This window comes from Thunnus albacares, chromosome 10, assembly GCF_914725855.1.
Source record: "Thunnus albacares chromosome 10, fThuAlb1.1, whole genome shotgun sequence".
Classification (NCBI taxonomy): Eukaryota; Metazoa; Chordata; class Actinopteri; order Scombriformes; family Scombridae; genus Thunnus; species Thunnus albacares.
In genome coordinates, this window is record NC_058115.1 from 9,981,780 (window position 1) to 10,003,338 (window position 21,559).

At 39.0% G+C, this 21,559-nt stretch overlaps 2 protein-coding genes and 1 long non-coding RNA gene across 3 annotated transcripts; 2 read left to right on the forward strand and 1 right to left on the reverse strand.

The window, feature by feature from the left end:
- The first annotated feature begins 1,451 nt into the window (after positions 1–1,451).
- Positions 1,452–5,449, forward strand: eif4ebp3l (eukaryotic translation initiation factor 4E binding protein 3, like). Its single transcript, XM_044364223.1, has 3 exons — positions 1,452–1,819; positions 3,663–3,839; positions 4,881–5,449. The coding sequence occupies exons 1-3, from the start codon at positions 1,687–1,689 to the stop codon at positions 4,907–4,909; spliced, it is 339 nt and encodes a 112-aa protein (XP_044220158.1). The 5' UTR covers positions 1,452–1,686; the 3' UTR covers positions 4,910–5,449.
- LOC122990754 lies at positions 1,742–3,656 on the reverse strand. The gene is made up of 2 exons (XR_006405471.1): positions 3,335–3,656; positions 1,742–2,629 (listed from the first exon to the last, which is right to left on the reverse strand). It is a non-coding gene; the product is annotated as an uncharacterized LOC122990754 (long non-coding RNA).
- Positions 5,450–10,840: 5,391 nt separating the features above from the next.
- Positions 10,841–19,775, forward strand: zgc:165573 (cysteine-rich and transmembrane domain-containing protein 1). The gene is made up of 3 exons (XM_044364255.1): positions 10,841–10,988; positions 14,278–14,597; positions 18,714–19,775. Exons 2-3 carry the CDS (start codon positions 14,297–14,299, stop codon positions 18,815–18,817), a joined length of 405 nt encoding a protein of 134 aa, XP_044220190.1. The 5' UTR covers positions 10,841–10,988; positions 14,278–14,296; the 3' UTR covers positions 18,818–19,775.
- The last annotated feature ends 1,784 nt before the right edge of the window (positions 19,776–21,559 follow it).

The following is a 21,559-nucleotide window of genomic DNA, read 5'->3' on the forward strand; positions in this document are numbered from 1 at the left end:
CTGTGTACATCAGTCTGCACAGTGAGGGTCAAACATCCAAGTAACAATAAGCAACAGACCTTTTTGAGTTGAGGGGGACTTTAAGTACTATATAAATAAAATAAAGAAATTAATAAACATGTTTTAGCTCCTGCACACAGAGAATAATTGTATATTTAAGGAAGATACTACTGCTCATAAGTACCTGTTGTCTTCATTTTGTAACATTAAAATTATAGATGTAGGTGTACTACAGTTTAAATCTCTGTAGTCTATATAAAGCGAATTTTGTTCAGAAATACATTTTACATGATAATATGTTATGATTTACATTATGAATGTAAATCGTGGCCCCAGTGTATTAATGTCTATGTCGCCCTCTAGTGTTTGGTAAATGGGAATACAGTAACTTCAACATAAAATACCAGGAAGGAGCTGGAGGTGTAAATTGGAATTACAAACTAGTTTTGATTTTATTAAAGCAATGTTATTTTTCTGTCTTTCTTTTATCTTTCTTTCTATTCTTCATATTTTTCAATGGAAATAGATATTTAATGGTGGATCTAACTCAACAATTTGTGTCCACTGTGTAGCAACTAATTTCATATTTTAGAATTAAATAGACACAACTGTACGGTCAGTATCTGCAAAGCTGTGGATAATTTATTCTTTCTGTCTGTCTCTCTTTCTTTCTTTAGTTTTTAATTTTTCCTCACAACACCTTTATTAACAAAACCAATGTACAAAGATGAGACACATTACCCTAGAGATGGGGTAAGGGAATAACATCAGAGTAAGGTTCAAAGTAATATAATAAATACAGTCCCACAAAACATGGCAAACATAACATACATTTAAAAAGAAACTAAATATAACTAAATACTGAATACTAAACTAAATATATATGTACCCATATGTACACCTTAAAACAGAATAGATATAGAATAGACAGAAAAATAAGGACATAACAGGTTAATCTTGTGTTGTTGAACTGTGCCCCACACATTGAAGTGCCAGTAGGGGGCGATGTTGTCGAGTAATTAAAAAGCATGAGCTGGAAGTGCGCGTGTTTTGTGAACCAGAGTAGCACCGTTCTTTATGCCCCTGTTGACCCCACACTCACTTCATGACTATTCATTTCACCAACAAATTCATCCAAATAACACTCCTGAGTTACACCACAAGCCTTCTGGGTATCGGCGAGTATTGTAATGCTTTTAATTCCTACTTGTGTTTACCTGTTATGTCCTTTTGCACAACTTCTTCTTGTGTGAAACCATTTATTTAACTTCATGCATATATTTTTGTCTTAATCTTATAGTTGAGATTATTCTCCCCTTTATGTAAAATATCTCACCTTTAATCGGGTCTTGAAAATGTTTTGTGTATTTGTTATCATTTCGATCAACTGATTTTTTTTTCTTTCTTGCGTTAACCCCGCCCCCACGGACTGTCTTTTAAAGGAAAACGTTTGTCCCACGTGTCTCCTAGCTGTTGCACAGAAACATCACGAGTGGCTGCTACAAATACAGCACATGGTAGCGTTTGGCAGGGACTTGTAAACGACGGACACAACCGGACCTCAAACTCGAAGTCGTTTGTCTTCGTGGGAAGCTGCGAGTGAGCTTTACTTTTGAGAGTTTGAGTTGAGGGCTTTAAAAGAGAAAAAAAACATTTGTCCCACTCCGCTTGCAGCAGAGAGCTAGCATGTCGACTGGCACAAATACAACAAAAAGCTGCCCCATCCCCACCAGGGTGCTCACCCTGAAGGACTGGTCCCAGCTACCCGACTGCTACAGCCAGACACCCGGGGGGACCCTCTTCTCCACCACGCCTGGAGGTAAGGATGTGTTCACTTTAGATAATCTTTTTACCACATTTAGTCTGCTTTTGTTCCCTGAAATGTGTTCATCCCAAAGGACACGTTAGATAGAAATAATCCGACTAACTGCATTAACTCTATAGTTTGTGCATACGTGCAGATATTCACGATACAATCTCGCGAGACGCTGCGAACAATACACACATGCTTTAAAAGCTGATTTAAGTATCACATTTACAGGAATGCATTTTATCTATATACTACAAAAAATTAGCATTTTAAAGTGTACTTCATTTTTAACCAAAACATCTGATAAAGTTGGATCAATGCCTTGTTGCTGCCTTGTCAACAAGTTGGAATTGTTGTTTACCACATGAAACCATGAAGTAATTCCACACATTAATAGTGTGTTGTCTGCACAGCATCTTTATTTATTGTTTTTGATGTTGCTAATATTATAATTACAATCATATATTTTACATAGTAACACAAACATCTTTTTTTTCATCGCTGACAGCAGAACAATACGTGACTGACAGAAAATATATACATGAATATCGGTGTACACGTGGTTAAAAGGTTAAAATGAAAACATGACTTTTCACACACATTCTAAGTCTGAGCACAGCAGTCAGTCCCTTGTCGCTGCAGCAAAAACACGGATGTCCACAGACAACAAGAGCTGTTGAACCCGTGACTTGTGATTTGAAGAAGGTGAATATATCCAGCTGCCAGAACAGCAGAATGATTGGCCTCAGCAGCAGTGGAGAAGTTTTAGGCCATCCAATCCTTGCAGCTCTCTGCTTTTCAGGAACAGGAGAGAACATTCTGTACAAGTAAAGAGGAGGAGGAGGAAAAATAAATGTCTAATGCATTGAGACTATGTGCAAGATTTTTTTTTTTTCTGTGCCAAGAACGAGAGTGCTGATAAACACGACAGCACTGATAAACACTGTGTAGGAAGTTGCAACACGGAACGTTTTGACTTGAATTCCTCTTAAAGGGCAAGACATTACACTTTACTGGGGTCATGCCATGTGTTGCTGGTATGACACCTTTTTTACATAACTGCTCTGTGCTCTAATGCTACCTTGAAATGCACTGCTTGTGCTATAGCTTTGCATTCCAGTCCCCTTTTCTCGCCCCAATTGCCCCCCCTCCCTCCACTCTGCTTTGCTTCCCTTTGTCCAGGATGAACTGCTCACCACGCAGTTATTACATAACATGTTTTTCCTTGTAGAGAGGGTGACCAGATACTGCACAGGACGGTTCGTTCAAACTCCAATAAAGAATAATACGAGCAGCTGACCACTCCTAGACTTGGTCATGTCCTGGTCAAACTTATGACAACATACCATTTATGACTCTGTTTTTGCTGAGAGTCCAAATGGAGACAGATGCAAAACATGCTGAGTTTGCTTAAGATGTGGCAAGCTGCGGTTTTATGTGGCTTTGAATTTCCTCTATTTGAAAAACTGACTGATCGATGTTGGTAAAGAAGACTTGAGGCAGAGCCAACCTTTAGATACATACCGTGGTATGTTTTGTCAGCTGTCAGCGGTAAAGCTTTTGCCCAGTCAAAGATCGAAACATGTGGCTTTAATCTTGAAGCCTTATGCTTCAAGGAGAGAATGTTTTGTGCTCTGATTTCCTAGAACTCACTGCATTGGCAACCTTCATCCCTCCCCTCTGCGCACACCCACAGACGCGCACATAGCAAACACACACAACCCCCCTTTTCTCTCACTTCTCTCTCACTCAGATCCCCTCCAGGAGAGGATAATAATGCTTAGAAAGATCAGATTTGATGTTTGTTTACTGCAGGTTAAACACCAGATCGTTTTCTCTCTCATTAACACAGGTACCCGCATCATCTATGACAGGAAGTTTCTGTTGGATTGTCGAAACTCACCTCTTGCCCGGACACCCCCATGCTGTCTGCCCCAGATCCCAGGGGTGACGGTACCTGCTACGCACCCCATGGGAAAATTGCAGGATCTGAAAGAGGAGGCAGAGGAGGAAGAGAAGGACATTGCAGGTAAACATACAACTAACATACTAGATATTGTTTTCTCAGAGCTTGACAGGATTTAGAGATAGATGGTGCTAACACAGAGATCTGTATCATAACAAAGGTTCATACATCTCTCATGCCTTCTTTGCTTTTATGAAATCAAAATATCCCCCACAGTGCATCATTTTGTAGTCACTCTAATAAGTGAACTAACAAATACTGATTCCTTACTCATGGCAGGCTTTTCTGACTTTGTTATAGTGAACTTGAAAGCCTTAATTTTTTGTCCCTGCCGTCAGTCTTCATTTTACGTTGTCACAAGTGTTATTCAACATGTGTTAATACAGCAGATAGGTGCTGCATGTATTCCTGCAGTGCCACTTTTGTAGTGCAGCAGTTGTGCTGTGCCTTCATGAGCCTAACCTAGCCTTTAGCACCTTTTTTAAAACTAAGCCAGTAGCTTATTACTCAACAAGCATTATATATGACATACTGCATATGATAGGCTTTCTTTATCTGTCTTTTAATTTGTTGTTACTGTCAGGTTGGCAACAATATCTACAGTTATTTAGCAAATCTGGAGCTTTACTGAATTTTCTGCATTTTGAATAACCTTCTCCAGAAGATGTATATTGGTGGAGATGAAAGGACCTTGTATTTGCAATGAATCTAGTGTGGGGGGGCTTTTCATGTCAGTGTGACCCAAGGTTCGGGATCTCGGGCAAGTTGAGACAGTAGTGCGAAATACATCCAACCATCAATCTGTCCTCCATTCCTCCTGTCAAACTCAAGTCCATGAGGATTAAGCTCGACCTCCTTTTTCCTCTCTCTCCCTTGTCTGAGTTGGTAAACACACAAAGCATGTAGTGGGTTTCTGGTTTAAGGACTACACCCTTTTAGTCAAGTGTTTATGTTTTTTCTTGCCAGTTATGAATGTATTGATAAGGGCTGTAGCTTGTTCCCTTCTCTGTGGTCCGTTAAGGTGTGGTTGATCTCGGGGTACAAAACTGTCAATTATCTCTCTGTTTTTAATCTGAACTGTTTCTTCTCTCCCTTTTTCAACAGATGACAGCCAGTTTGAGATGGACATCTGAGCTCCAGTATTACCTCCTGTGGAGAGTTATTAGTTAAAACGCCTCCATGGTCATTCATGACCGTAATGCATTACATTATAAAGCTTTTTTTCACATTTTTTTTAAATAAAAGCTTTTGTGAGGAACCAAAAAGAATGGGGCAAAGTTAGAAAACTAGGGTGTTTTTTGACCCTAAAAAAGTGTGTTAGGCCAAGAAATGGTATTAAATGGGTTGATTGGTTGCTCTCTCACTTCAGAGCTGCAGCAGGATTGAAAAAATCCATTTTGATTTCACTTTTATATCTTTTGTAAATAAGAAAATTGTACTATGTAGCCTATTTTTTAAGTTGGGGAATATAAGATGATTACATTAAGACATGTAAAGTAGGGTTTTTCACTGCAAGCATCGTTTTGTTTTGTTCTTTTTCCCCCAAAAAGGAAGGTATACTTTCTTTGTCTCCTAACTTTGGGGGTCAGGGCCTACTGAAAATCAGCTCCTGTTTTTCTATGGAAGGAGATTAAATGTGAATAATTTCAAATAAAGGCTATTCAAACTGTCAATGGCATGTGTTTTTTTTTTTGTTTGTATATAGCATTCATTTTATTTTGAGCAATGTTCAGGACTGTGTGAATTGCAGCATATACTCAGTATATGTTTATTCCCTCCTATTTTGTCTTTATCTTATCATAGATCTTCATATTGTCATATAGGGCTCAACTATGTACAATTTTAACATCCAGTCTATATGTTGCATACTGATAACACATTTGTTGATGAAACAAGTCCTCAAGTAGTCATTAACCAAACCATTTACACCTAATTTAGAGTGAGTTTCTTTTTTTTGTGTCACCCATAGGTCAATACATAATGCTTTCTAAGAGCATCAGGGAAAATCTGTGGGTTATGTACTGTTGCCTAGCTTACAGTACATGGCTAACGGGGACTTATTTTCATGAATAGGATTTAGTTCCTTGCAGCCTCATAACACCACACCTTGTGTAATGGAAAAGCATGTGACATAGAAACCTACATGTTGAGCAGTGAATGAGTTGCATAACAGTTTCATCTATGGATCAGTATGTTTTTCTCCACCAGTGGAGTTAACTCCCTTCACACATGCAGACAGACTTAGCACATCTATGTTGATCTGATTTAGCAGCTAAGCAGTAACTTCAAGCTAAGTTATTAGCATTAAAGTCAAACATAAGACTGATGTATAAAATGTAACGACAATGTATGCTGCTCAAGATGGGAAATTGAGCTGTCAGAAAAATACATTAACAACTGATGGTACTTGACTAATATAATATATGAGCCATATAAGACAAAAGATGTAAGCATTTCTGAACTCCACCACTAACTTTAAAACGGGCTGACAACTACCCAGAACCATGTACACAGTGTATTTGGCTTCTCGCACTGTATCAGCTGGGTCAGGGCTAGGTATGCCTGTACTGATCTGTAGATTAGAGACCGAGTGTTGGAGTAGGCCTGGTCTTAAGGAATGAGGGCAGCTGCAGCCCAAAGGCCAGACATATTGAGACCACTCTGCAGTGTGGGGGTAGGGTGTGACACCTGCTGGTATCCGACCAAGCATTTATCTCAGATATATGATTGAGGATTTACTGAACACCCATAAATTACGTTGAGGTAGATATGACATAAGTGTTCGCTACAGCACTGATGACCCCCCCGCAATTTGGAGTGTAAAGCTGTTGCTGTTTTCAGTTCTGTGCAGGACTCAAGTCATGAGAATAGATCCCTGTGCCTCAAGTGTATGTTGGTGATGTAGGTCAGTCTGCTCAGCTGTTCTCTTCCCATGGTCTTAGAGATGTGACTAGGGACCAGTATGCACTGACTAACCACCGATGTTTGAACAGGAGGTTCTGATTTATTGACTTATATTTGATAATAAGACAGTTTTAACCAACATGCACCCAACAGTCGGCCCATTGCAGTTCTTTCGGGAGCATCCAAAGTAAACTCGTGCCATATTGTTGCTGTGCTCTTCAGCAAATACTGGACCTAAACAGGTGATACCTCAACAAATGATAAGATAGCATTTTTTCCCCAAAACTCAGGGTAATACCTTATCAGTCTACAGTTTGTGTGCACTTGGACAGTTTTTGTGAAACGTGCCTGTTGACCTGTATGTGTTGTTTGAACAACTGTCTGTGTGTGCGTTTGTGCGGTCCACGTGAGAATAAGGCCAGGTGCCAGGTACTGTAAGTATGGAAAAACAACACATGCTTCCGTCATGAAGTTTGTTTGTTTTTTTGAGGGATTTCCTCTTTTTGAGATGAGGTATGAAACTGAAAATGATACTAGGAAGGACTTCACAAACCTCACTGTTCTTGTGCACACATGTGTTCCAAGCACATGTTTGCTGTTGACACACAGAGAGAACTAGGTGAATGGTCATTTTTCTACATTTACTGATACACAGAATCTGAAGTATTCATCTCATTTTCTATTTTGGGATGGACACCACAAACACAGCCTTGATGTCCAGTAATCACAGTCCTTTTGGTTGACTTAAAACTTTTCCATACACACATATAGCACTGACCAGAATTATACATTTCAACCACAGCTAGAGCAACATGACATTCATTTTATATTTAGAATTAACTGAATCTACACAAAGCATAAACAAACCCAGAGAATTCCTTCACCTTCATCAATAGTGATGTTAACTGATGATGGCTCAAAAAAGCTTTCTTATGATTGAAAAATCATGGCTTAAGATGAAACAAGTGCACATGTGTCTTTGTGATTACAGGTTTTATATTTTGTTTTCATTTGGATAAAAACTCACCAGTATATGCATGTTTCATAAAAGCACGTGCTATGTGAAATGTGCCTTCATAAAGGTGACTTTCATGGTAACTGGCTAAACTGAGGTGCCATTCACAGCTGTACATTTTTTCCCAACGTAATTTATAATTGTAATCACATCAAGAGAGTTTCATAACTGTGGTAATCAGTGGGTCAGAGTGCGAGTTTCTTGTTAGAACATTGATAAGTGGGCATGTGACAGTGACACATAAGCTTGTCAGTAACTTTGTGGACAATAAATCTTTCACTGAGCTAAGGCCATAAGTGAATAAATGAATTTGACTGGGTTTATTTTACTGTCTAGAAATGTGCTGCATTCTACAAACCCCTGTATCAATGTATTGTGAGAATGATTACAATAACACACGTTATAATAGCCATAAATCCAAATGAATAAAAGTAAAGTATTAGTTCACTTTAACTGCATCTCACACATTATATTTAATCCAAATTATGGCCATAACTTTGTAAATGTGTCACAATGTTCTCCTTGCTCCTGATATAATCCTCTTGGCTTGTGGAGAACACAATTTGACTGCCATACATACATTAAATACTGTTATGGAGAATGTTGACCTCATACAACTGTAAACAACTTCACTTCAGATGACCACCCCTACCTCCCCTCTGAGTTTAAATGCACTCTGGTAAACTTGCTCCATTGGCCTTTTCCATAGACAAAATATTCCCCCTTTTCATCTCCTCCCCCCACCCCTTTCCACCCTTTCCCCCTGCTCCCCTTCCAGTTTTCCTGTAAGAGTGTTGGGTTGGTCGACGAGGCTCTATTTTTGTCAGCTGCTCCCGTTGAAGTCGATGGTGCGGGCTCAGGCTGAATTGCCGGGGTGACGATGTAAACAGACACTCAAACACATGGCCTGCTTGGTCACATCTATCTTAACAGGGAGGGGACAGTGGCTGAAGTGGACCACATGCTTGTCTCATACATGAGCACACACACACACAAACTTACATTTACATTATATTTACATTTACATTACAGGAATTTAGGCAACTCTTCTTTAAAGTGGCTTCTGATGAGTACAGTAAAATTAAAATTGTCCTCAATTCCTAGATCACTACTGAACTTTGAAATTAAATCTGTGACACAAGCTATTCCTAGTTTCTAGGACTGCACTAGATTCATACAGCATTTGAGAACAAGTACATTTCATCATTAGACTAACTTAAAGTTTAGAAAATTACAAGAAATTCTTGGTTAGGTTTTGAATACAGTAAAACTTACACTGAAAGCAAACACCGGCCCTGCTAACTATACAAACAAATAGGTTTATAATGACAATTAATGCATACTGTACCGTGTAGCCATGTATTTAGCGTCGGGATAAGGCTCATCTCTGATATGCCTCATAGGACAGTATCAGGTCAGTCTTTTAAAAGCTGCTGCCAGACTATTGCTTAATATGTCACCAGTAATAGTACCTTTCACCAACATCTTTTCCGTGCATAACTTTGTACTAGCTGTACTAGCTTAGGGTGTAATATGTTAAAGGTCAAGTACTTGTCTCTGGGGTCCACTACTGGTCTACAACTCAGAGGCAGCCCATTGTACATATGCATTGTACGTGCCTTATCACATGTTGCTATGTGGTCTGGTATCACCTTGCAGAACAGAGATAATTTCCTTTTAAGTTCCTCTGTCAATGGCAGCTGTCATGCTGCCTGGCTGCTGGTATGCTACTATATTCATACTGTGCTCATGTAATGTGTAATGCAGGAACTCAGATGATGTTTCATAACCCTGTGTCCCAACTGTACCATGCCTTGCATTGGTGTGTTTATCTGACAGCTGTAGTTTCAATAAAATAATAGATAATATAAATTCTGCTGCATTATGAGCTTTTACTTTTGATACTTTCACTTTTTCTGATTTGGACAAACAGTGCTGAAATTTTGGCCACCACTCTCTATTATGTACTGTATATGTGCATGCACTACTACAGAATGCTATATCTATACAGTATGCATGTGTTTGCAAGTATGAGTATGTGTGCTTTACTCTGTCAGTGAGCCGTCTAGTCACCGCCCGCCCAAAAAGAGATCAGACACCCCCACTGGGTTGAAGCTTGTCACGTGCAGAGTGTCCCATGAGCCATAGCTCTCTCTTGTCATGACAGAAACTGAGCAGACTCAGAAATAAGTTGCTCCGATCTATAAACAGACTAAACAGAACATCTTATAATAACAAAGATAGTGTAGGGGGCTTGTTGCTCTGATACTTGTAGTTACTTTTTAAAGTAGTTTTAAGGCATTCACTTATCTTTTGAAGTAATATTTTAATGTCTGGTGCTACAGTGTGCTTGCAATCATTGCATCATGCTTGGCTGAAGAAAATGAAGAAACGTGTCCTTTAAAAAAAAAAAGTCAGTTGTCCTGATAATGCTGAATTTATAATCAGGGCTGTGCTCTGAGAGGCATGTATAGCTCATTATTAGACTTTAAAACAAATATAAAACACAGACGTTGGCAAATATATTAGCCTACATTACAACATAACAGTCAAACAGCTCCATGGCAGTTTATTGCAGTGTAAGAAACCAAGAAACTGCAAGGACCCACATCTCGGAGAAGAATAGACTGGGAATAGGGTGACATCTGCTGGGAGTGAAACAAAACTGCACTTTACCCAACCAGGGCATACTGGTGTATAGTGAGTAATGGGCTTCAAAATATATGTGCTCTTATTCATATATAACGTCATACATTTGAATAAAAATAAACATAAATCTAGATCAATTTATGATGATTGGCAAGAGCTACCAAGTTTCCATAAGCTTTTGTAAAATCAAAAATCGAACTTCAGGGGTGAAAGCAGTAAGTCAAAAATGAATAATTAACACATGCGAGTCAATCATCCCACCTATTTCCTCTTTCCATTTATTAGTTTCATCACTGGCTTGGTGATGCAGACCTTTTTAATCTTTAATCAAGTCAGATGACTAGGAGTCATTACTTCCCCCTGACGTCCCACTGCTCATCGCTCTGGCTTGTGATTGGACGCTGTGTGCAGCGGGTGCGGTAGCAGCCAATCACATGTTTTGTTGCCCACTAAGAACTCCCCCGTGCCCGTTCCCCTATAATGACGTCACGTCCCGCAAACGGTACGCACTAGGCAAACTGGACCAGAGGAGAGGGGACGCTCATTGCGGTAAAAATACTAATAAACACTGAAGCTAGAGGGAGTTTATTTTTAAACAGAGAGTGCTGCTGTTCGCGACAGACCGGGATACTACTTATTTTAAGGTAGGTGGTCCTCACATGTCCGTAATTCTTCAATATGAGCTTAGTCATGATGAATTTAGAGGTCTGGGAAACTGAACAGTGCTACAATGGGTTGTGGCCTGCAGGTGCCACCTTTATTCGGTTTAGAGGCTTATAATATTTCCGGATTTCCAGCGTGAAAAAATACGAATACTACAAAGAATAAAAGCTAAATTATATTAGCCAATAATATGGTAATAATGAGCGTTTCGTTAATAACAAACCGACAGACTCAAATGAATATTTTAAGGGTTAATTGCACTTGAATTTGTAGAAAAAAAAATGTTGTACTGTAAATTATACATACATACATACATGTTTTATTTGTATGTCGAGACCATTTTTATAGTCTGTGTGTTTGCCTCTGTTTGTGTGTGTGACATACAATTGTGGCTCTGAATCTTCATAATTGGGTCCAATGGGGTGTCTTCATATACAGCCAGCTTCTTTGTGTCTGAACACAGAGAAAGTAAACATATAGGCTGCCAGGCTACAGAGCTGCTGCGTAACAAGGATAGCTCTGTAATATAATGAAGATCTTTGAGTATAAACCAGGCCAACATAGACTTGTTCTTCAGGCCTGGCTTTTCAGGCCATCATTTTCAGGGATAAAAAAAATATTTCTTATGGACATATTGCTCTAAAGTTGACATCATGTGGTTTATTTAATTTGTGCATTTTCTGTTGAAATGTCTATGATAATAATTATCAAAGAAATGTGTTTATCCTAGTATCATGAGAGAACAGTTTACTTGTATTTTATGAGCAGAACATTGACATTTAATTGATTTTAAACAGCAGCTGATATTGCCAACACTGAATCAATTTCATAAATTTGCATCTAGATTCACTTGATTGTGTGTAAAGTGTTACTCCTTCCTTGTTCTACTCAGATATGCTTTATTTAGGTTTATAGCTTCAAACCTTGCTAAGTGGCCTTTTTATTGGAAGTTGTATAATGCTGCCATTATAATGACACGTTTGTTCTTTTCAATTGTTCAATAATGCCATTAGGTTGAGCTGTGTTTTTTTAAAATAGATTCAGAGACCTCTCATGTGCACTGTCCATGTGTTTGTGTGTGTCTGTACATGATACTATCACCATGATATTGTTGTGGAAACATAGCCTGGGTTCACTTACGTATTCTGGCAGTCCAGCAAGGGAAAAAAACAAATGACCCACACATGCAAATTCACACACATTCAGACCGTATACATGATCTACACACATACTGTGCAAATTTGAGTCAAGCCCTGGGAATTTCCTCTCATCAAAGCTTAATCTGATACCAAAGACTAGTGGAGATTTATGTGGGTACAATAAAGACAAGGTGACCTACAAGATGAACTTTCATGCTGTTGACATCCCTATTGGTGTCAGATTACTGATTGTCCCTTTTAAAGAAACCCTTCCTCAACCTTTAGCTAGTAATGTAGCACAGTGTAGTTGCAGATGAGTCATGAGTTGGAACAAAGGTCGAACAGTAGTCAAAGCTTTCCTGTTAACAGGGTGAAGGAAAGATCTGATAATTGTGTCATTTTACCACTCAATGCCTTAAAGGTACAACAAAAACAAATCCCTAGGGATCATTCTGTTCCTCCTGGAGCACTGTTACCATAGTTACAGAGGCCTTGCCATCTGTCAGTAGCTTTAGGGACACATTCAGGTGGTGTAATGTACAGTCATCTTCACAAAAGCACTGTACAGGAGAGGGTTTTTTTTTTATTTTTTATTTTTTTACAAAAGTTAAAGCAGGAAGTAGTAATTGTGAATTATTACAACATTGTTGTATTTCCTCAATTTCCCCACATGATGTTGAGAAATTATTTTGAAATGTACTCAGCATCATAGGTATAAAACACTACACAGGAGCTGCCCTTAAACCAAATTAGGTCATCAGATAGCCTATATAAAACATGCCATTATACTTTGAACCTAATAAACTGAGTTCTGTTTTCTCCAAACTAGATAACAAATATAGATGAAGGTGTTGGCAACTGGAACTGTACATAACACTGTAAAATACGCCCTGACATGATTCAGTTTACAGCTGCAACGTTGCTTTATTATAGACAGAAGACTGGATGTGGTTGGAGAGGGTGTGGTGAAGGGAGTTGTCGTGCTGTTTAGATGTTTATAGTGTACATATCCAAAGTGACAGAGGAATCCTGGGAGGCCAAGCAGAGTTTCACCTGACCCACTATCTGTTGTTATGGCTGTTCTACATGAGCAAATCTAGGGATGAAGGCTAACATGAGGGCTGTGATGGACCCATCAGAAGCCATTAGTGTTTCCTTCTCACGAGGTCTAGAGTGGAACGAATAACATTTAGACACTAGCCTGATCACATGCGTACATTGTACTGCCAAAAGGTTTTGTGTCGGTCTCACACTTCACAAAGAAATATAACATGAATGTGTGATCTTGATAATATGACACGTATGTTTCTGAGTAAAGAGGAAAACCAAGTGTGAACATACAACCAGTACAGCCTGTTGGCTTCTGCAATCTTTTTCCTCTTTGTCTCCTGTTTCCTATGGTTCATTTGATTAGCCTCACCCAGTACACTGTGAAGCTGCCTCCTCCATTTGCAAAGTGTGTGTGTGAACAGTAAGATAATGGTGCTTATCTCTGGGAGGGCAGAGCTAGGTTGGGATTGACCATTGAATCATAAGACACCTCTACAGACTGTAAAATAATGTGATGCGCTTGTCTTTTCCCCCTTGGCTGTGGAAATGATGGTAGTTTGCCGTGTGAGACTGCAACAGGCATGAAACAGCAGGAGAGTGGATTCAGGGATTTGGGAAGACAGCTATATGCTATGTACTTTTCTGTTCTGGGAAACAGTTTCAACATTTTTGTGCCTGTCAGAAAATGTTGTGTTCTTGTATTAAGACTCAGAGGAATTCATTGCCTAATGTGGCTAAAGGGCTAAATTACGCACACAAACACAAGCACACGTCTGTCATAAGGTCCTCAAGAAACAAAGCCATCACTGCAAGAAATCAAACTGTAGATATGATTAATCCTTTGTATCCAGTGTGTTTACTTATTTTATCTTAATGAAAGAATAAAAGTCAAAGTAAATACTTAAAAGAATAAAGATATTTTTGTTATATAAACAGTTGACCTTTTTTTGACCTCTCTCTTTCAATAAGCAGAATCAGAATTGATAAAATTCAAACGTTACCCAGCCCGAGTGTTTACTTGTCAGGATCATTCAAATTAAAACAGAGCCATTATTTACACTCCTGTTGTCTTGTTCTTCAGGTGATTGTTCAACTCAAAGATGAATTTTGAGCAGCCCCCTCCATACCCCGGCAGTGGCCCCACTGCTCCAGGCTACCCAGCCCAGGGCGTACCTCCACAAGGCTACCCACCTCAGGGTTATCCTCCACAGGGATACCCTGTGAACATGGAGCAGCCTAATTCAGCTTACCCTAACTACCCTGCCGGACCAATGGGCCCCGGAGGCCCCTACCCTGGGCCAGGGCAGCCTCCTTATCAAGGATACGCTGGACAACCACAGTTTGGCTGGCAGGGCGGGCCCCCTCCTGGACCTATGTATGGGGAAGCTCCCAAAAACACAGGTGAGTAGTAGCACATAACAGAGACTGATGCAAATATATTCATAATGTTGTCAGAACAGAACTATTGAAAGACCACTGATAATATGAAAAATGCTATAATGACCTGAATCAGAATGGACAGCTACGACCTGCAAGATGAGGGTCACATGACCAATGACCAAAAATCAGTTACAGTGAACACATTTCAGTAGAAAATCATTATTGAAAATGGTGTCGTTTACTACAGAAGCATTGAGCTGTTTCCTCTTCATCATATTTATATGATATTTCTCCAGCAAGACAATCTGAACTGAAGTGAAAGTCTTTCACTTTGCCACACACATTAAAGTATCTGTGATATTATTAGAACTGCAACACCAAGGGTGTCCTCACATGTCGTTTTCAAGAACTGATAAACTAGACGTTATGTTGCATGAATATTCATGATGGATATAATATATTTTGCTTGCTAGAGGTCAAGTTGAATAGAAGAAAAAAGTTTTTCCCTTTGCTGTAGAGATTTTTAAAAATATTTTAAATGCTTCTTCACTGTTTACGTACTTCAACAGTAAAAGTAGGCAAACTAGCAAGGCTAACACATATTAGCGTACCAATGCTTTCTTTCTGCTGTCTCTGTAGGTCACATGACCCTTGCAATGCAGGTTGTAGTGGTTCATAGGGCATCTCCCAACAGTGTTTCACCTATATGCTTTCAACAGCAGTGCAGCACCTTTGCTAAATAATGAATGCCGCAGCTGAAATTTCACATTATGACAACACAAACCATTCGCACTTTCTCCACTTAAAGCAGCTGACTGGACCTAGTTGTGATTGATTGGGAATTGGTGTCAATTCTGGTTGTGCTGCAGTATCTCCTCTCTGCTCTGTGTTGGGTATTGACCGAGGGTGGGGCTCCACACACACACACACACACACACACACATACACACACACACACAGAGCAGACAGCAGAGCAGAGAGGCCGCAGTGTAGACAGTGAACCAGATAAAATGAAAGATTGACGACAACTACTCGTTACTGTAAGTGCAATGAAACCTTTGTGAGTAAAAAGCCAAAAAGATGCTTTATAAAAACACCTGTTCAACAAGCATTAAAATGTAGAAAACTGATAGCTTCAACACTCATCCACCGCTGGTAAGTTTTACACAACCACAGTGCACTGATTAGGTTAATAGTGAATTATGCACAAGCTCAAACCAAAGCTGTCACTGTTTATCTTAGTTTGCCACATGTCTTAAACTAATCAAATTCTTGTAAACTTCGCTATAGGCTGAGATGACAGCCTCCCGTCCCTTTAACAGACTGATGTCTATGTTCTTCATTCTTTCTAAACTTCACTCCATATTTTGTCAAGAATATTATTCATTTTATTGACATTTTAGATTTGTGTCCAGTAAGATATTATTGAGTGTATATAGTGACTTTGTTGTTGTAAACAACTATACTATTGCTGCTCTAGAAACAATATTGTTATATTTAAGATATGAATCAAGTCTAGTCCAGTTCTGTATGTATTCCTTTTTAAAATAATAATAAAAAAAACAATAAAAATAACAATTCTTTAGTAATGAAAAAGAGCTGATAAGAGTATAAAGAACTGGACCCACAAAGAGTATCGATAAGATAACATGCTAGCTAGTGGCTCCAGCCTGACTATGGGAGGATGAGACAGAAAAAAAATAGCAGTTCAAATCCATTCACTATCTCATTTTACCAATATTATTTTATGATGATTATTTTTTATTGTGCAAAGTGTGATCACTCATGAAAATGTGAACGATAACATCAGGACATAGTGCTTACTTCATCAGTGAGTATATCGGTTTCACTTTTGTTCTTGTTACTGTCAGAGTGGATTGTGAAAACTACAACCTGTGTTGTTGTTGTTTTTTATAAATATTGTACTGATAATGCTCCAAAATGACATGACAATGCATAGTTTTTAGTCAAATATCAACATTTTCTTGGAGGACAACCCCCAAACCCCTCCTATGTATGTTGAGACATTTCATAATTTGAAAATTATTACAGTGACAGCTATCTTGGTCTCCAGAGCCCTTCTGGTGTCAAAAGCTCCTGTAAATTAACACACACATCACTCGATGGATGTCTGGAATAATTCCAAGCAAGTTTTAAGTTATTCCACTGTGGATGTGTGCAAATATGGGTCCTGGCATCATGGCTTCTGTGTGCATACAATGTCAGCACTGCTAAAAAAAATCCTAGAGGAAACACTAGCTGCTTCAGTTTCAGGCTCTGTTTATTGTGAATGCTGGCTCACTGTCACACTGCCATGGCCTACGGGGAAACTTGAATAGAACAAAGCCATTGTAAATGTAATTAGTAGCACCTGTGCTTTTCCTACTATGACGAAACAAAATGTCATTTGTCAAAAATGTCAAAATCATTTTTTTTCCAAGTAAAAATTGGGCATTTTTACCAGAAAATAATTGCTGGAAACATGTGAAAAGACTGTGGACCATGTAGTACTGAATTGTGAAGTTAGACCGTTAAACTGTTTTTCACCATTTCTGTGTTCCGGATTTGTTGGGCGTGTCTAAAATGGCTGCACTATGACGTAGAGGCATCACTAGCATGACCCCTCCATGATTGGCGGTTGATGGCTTGTTAACTGCTAAGTTAACAAGATGAGAGGAAATAAGTCCACATTTACCTACAAAATATGTGCTGAACAGTGGCTCCTAGCGTTACTTTATTTTTGAAATATTATCCATGTTGCTTGCCTACAATCAAGGCCTATTATAAACCCTATTATAAATTGTATATTTTTTAATGGAGTTTGGCGTGAGCATTGTTAAGTTCAGAGGCTCAGAGGCTGTTCAGCGTTTCTAAGCTCAGAATACTGCTTGTTTTTCCACGATTTTGTTAATCAGTCAAATTTGGCTGGGTGGTTAATAATACTATTTTCTGTGGTGTGAAAGACCCAGAACACAAATTTATTATTGCTTTACACAGACTTTAAATAACTTAATTGGCTGTAAAAATACTAACAACTTTGACTGTAAAAATGCAAAAATTGTCATTATGTAGAGTAATTAATAAAGGTTTAAAAAGTGTGAAGTCAAGCCAGGTTGAAGATAAAAGGTGTGTCAGTGCAGTGGCAACTCCCATCTGAGCATCCAGAATAAACTACAGCACAAGCTGTGAAACAAAAAGCACATTGTAAAATATTCAAAATGAATATGCAAAGAGAGTCTTGCTTTCACAGAGCATAGTTAACACCTTTATGCATTAAAAGCAAGCAGTGAGGTGTTACTGCTCCTGTGACTGACTCAAGATAAGCTTCCTCTGGCTGATCAAAGGACAGTGTTATCAAGGTTGTTGCCGTGAGTCCTTTTGATAGAGCTGTCATTATTAAATATTGGCCAATCATTAACCAGTTCTTTGCCATATCATTATCAGAGGTCAACGTGATAAATGGTTAGCTCGCTTTACTTTATCTATTGACCTGGACCCGGTCACCTAGGAGACACAGTCACCTATGTTATGAGCCAGTGCACCTGGCCGTTAAAAGCTGGAGTGTTTCCTTCCACATGAATGATTCATCACAAACACAAAGAAGGGGAGATGTATTCATTCAGGCCTGTTGTTTGACTTGTTTTTTTTGTCTGAGACAGATGGTGGACCCTTCATATGGGTAACATGACTCATTTAGATATATTGACTTAAGGTGAAATAAAACCACAGCTGTACATGTGAAGTAAAGGAAAATGCCTTGTTGGAGCACATAGATGTGAAGTTCTGAAAGGCTTAATTTCATCTGCCCAACGATACCTCAAAGCAGAGCTAATGTTACTCAACTGTAACGCTGTATGATCATGGCTCTGGGCTGCTATGGCATTACCATGGTGACATGCCTCCCATGATGAACATAATTAGAGGAAAATCATAGCAGCCATGGTTATACTTCAACTTACTGCTGAAGATTTGATAGCATAATTCTGAGAATTTTCTCTGGTTTTATGCAGTTGTAGAAAAGGGAATTCTTTCTTATTATTACTTTCTTTAAGTGGTGTACCATTTTTCCCGTTCTTTACCATCTCACCATGTCAACCCTTTTCGGCTCATTTCTTCTTTCTTCTTCTCTCTTTCCAGTGTACGTGGTGGAGGACAGGAGACGAGACGACACAGGAGACACATGCCTGACAGCCTGCTGGACAGCTCTGTGTTGCTGCTGTCTTTGGGACATGCTGACATAACGCTATTCCCCAACACCCCCATCCCCCCTTCCCTTGCCCCCCATTTCTGTGCCTCGAAACCCTACCGCCCCTTCCCCCCATCTGCCTTAAACCTCGCACATACTCGCAACCACTCCGCCATTTCCCTCTCCTAGTCTTTTGCTCGTCTATAAATAAAAGCCTTGAACCCATATGGAAGTCTCCTCCCAGAGCCACTTTCTCTACCGTGATGTGAAGCCCTCAGCACTGACTGACTGACTGACTGACTGACCCTGTCCAGGGGCTACTCTGTAGCAGCTTGTAACTGAGCTTATAGACATACCCTGAATCTCAGGCTCTTCACTCTAACCCTACACGACACACAACAGACAGTACAAACTCAGACAAGGTGGATACACAGTAACACATAGACAAATACAGCATACTTGGATCTCAGGCTGACCTAGTGTGAGGCTCTTTGGCACTTTATGATGATTACCTCTGTAAGATACTACTCCTGCCTGCCCTTTTAATCATCTCTAACCCTGCCATAAGCCCCTTCCTGTGCTACTTCCCATCCCGCAAGGACAACCCCGTATCCTGGACCCCCATAACCTTAAAACCACCAAGACCCTGGCTGCTAATGAGCCATAGGGTGCTCTTAAGAAGCTGATGCTTAAAATGTTTCCCTTTCATTTGCACAGAAGCTGACGTATGTCTTCAGGTGAAATCATATGACAATAAATGGAATGCATTTTTGAAGATGACAGTGATTAATGTATGATTACTGTTAACATTCGATGGCCACAATGTTTTTTCTTTTTTCATGGTGATCTTGATATGAAAAATTATTCCAATATTATTTTTATTACATACCTTGGAGATAAAACTGAAAATGTGAAAAAAATGTTATTGCTCAACAGAAGAAACCAAATGACATGTTGGATGCCTTTTTGCTTTGAATAAGATTCTTGCATTAAAATAATTTATTCCCATGAAACTGAAGGCGTTGTCGTTTGTTTTTGTTCAGGGCCATGCCGCAGTGAGTGTGTGAGGCTTAAGGATAGAGAGTATAAATCAGTATATCCTGGTTGCCGGGGCTGGGCAGGATACCTTTGACTATTTATAACACAGCTGCTAGTGCGGGATATTGTGCGTGGTCGCCTTTCTGATGCATCAACTGTATGTTTCACAAAAGTGAAGCCAAAGCACTGCAGTGATAATTTAATACAATGTGTGCTCTAATTGCAGCACAATTTTACACAAAGGATATATTAGCAGGATGTTTCACATACTGGTTTTCTAACAGTACCTGAAAGGCAGTGGAGGAAAGTAACTAAGTACATTTACTCAAGTACTTCGAAATAATTTCGAGGTACCACTACATTTCAGAGCAAAATATCCTATTTTTTTCTCTACATTTATTTAACAGCTTATGTTATTTTGACAACTAAGATTTCACGTACAAAACACACTATCATTTTAGAAAATATGATGCACATAAATTGAAGCGGTTAAAATTAGTTCCACCTTGACCAAAAATAACCTAAAAATATGTTTATGTTAAACTTGCAGTGCGGAACTTTTACATACAAACGAACGTCCGTTAAATTCAAGCCCTTGCCAAACGAATCCACACAATGCTGATTAAACCTATCACCGCCAAATAAAGCTCTTTGGATTCCACAGTATACAGAGTTTTTAAATCTCATGTCAGGAGGGACATTCCCGTTTGAATGCACACCCAGAGAATTCCACCAGTTGAGGCGGCTAACTTCCGGTTAGCCCTCTGCTAACTTGAGTTGGGATAAAATATTTGAATAGTGCGGCTCTTCTACACTTTCCAAATGCTATCGGACCGAATGATCAAATTCTATTTAGCGGAGGTTGTGTGACGCTCGAAGCAATTTGTCCACCGTTTTAGAGCCGCCACAGCGTAAGCTACGACGTAGCATATGACGCAAGCACATGTTGACAGTGTTTTTGTAATTGCTCTCACTGCCAGAAGAGGGAGACAGAAATCCAGCTTTAATGCTTCAGTAATAATAAAATCAAATAACACTGATAGAGGAAATTCTTTATGAGTACGTTTGACGGTATCGCATAGTGTAGTATAGTATAGAATAATATATGAGTAGAGTATGTTTTGTTGTTAATACTTATGTACTTTTACTTTTTAATGCATTTTGAATGCAGGACTTAAATATGTAGTGTGGTATTGTTATTTATGTTAGTGATCAAAATACCTTCCACCACTTCTAAGATTAGAGAATGCATCTAAAATTCAATAGAACGGATCAATAGAATAGAATAAAATCATCCCAGGAAACATATATAACAAACATTTATCTGTAAGCATTTGAAGTTAGGGGTGATCTCAGTGGATATGCATCTGAACTGCTGTTGTCAAAAATATTGGCAGCTATGTATGTGCATTCAGAAATGTGAGCAATATGGTCGGAAGAGGAAAACAGCAGTTGTGTGTGGTTGTTAGTGGCATGCCATGAAGTCATCACTGTTATTTATTTTATTTTTTCAACACAGAAAACCTGGAGCAAAAATGGACTTTACCTGTGAGGTTGATGCACAATTAACAAAGAAGGAAGCAACTTGTTTTAAACAATGGAGCTGTCTGGTGTACCAACAGCTATCTAATAATGTTTTTGAAATGCAGCTAATGCGAATGTATGTCAGTCAAGTCTGGTGGAATTTGCTATCATGAAAAGAACATCAATCATTTTATAATGCAAAAATGAGATGAAAGTGAACTACACATCGCTCAGG

Coding starts and splice junctions, on each gene's coding strand:
- eif4ebp3l (XM_044364223.1), top strand. CDS start 1,687: ATGTCGACTGGCACAAATACAACAAAAAGCTGCCCCATCCCCACCAGG. Junction 1,820..3,662: donor CTTCTCCACCACGCCTGGAG/GTAAGGATGTGT, acceptor TCATTAACACAG/GTACCCGCATCATCTATGAC. Junction 3,840..4,880: donor GGAAGAGAAGGACATTGCAG/GTAAACATACAA, acceptor CTTTTTCAACAG/ATGACAGCCAGTTTGAGATG.
- zgc:165573 (XM_044364255.1), top strand. CDS start 14,297: ATGAATTTTGAGCAGCCCCCTCCATACCCCGGCAGTGGCCCCACTGCT. Junction 14,598..18,713: donor GGAAGCTCCCAAAAACACAG/GTGAGTAGTAGC, acceptor CTCTCTTTCCAG/TGTACGTGGTGGAGGACAGG.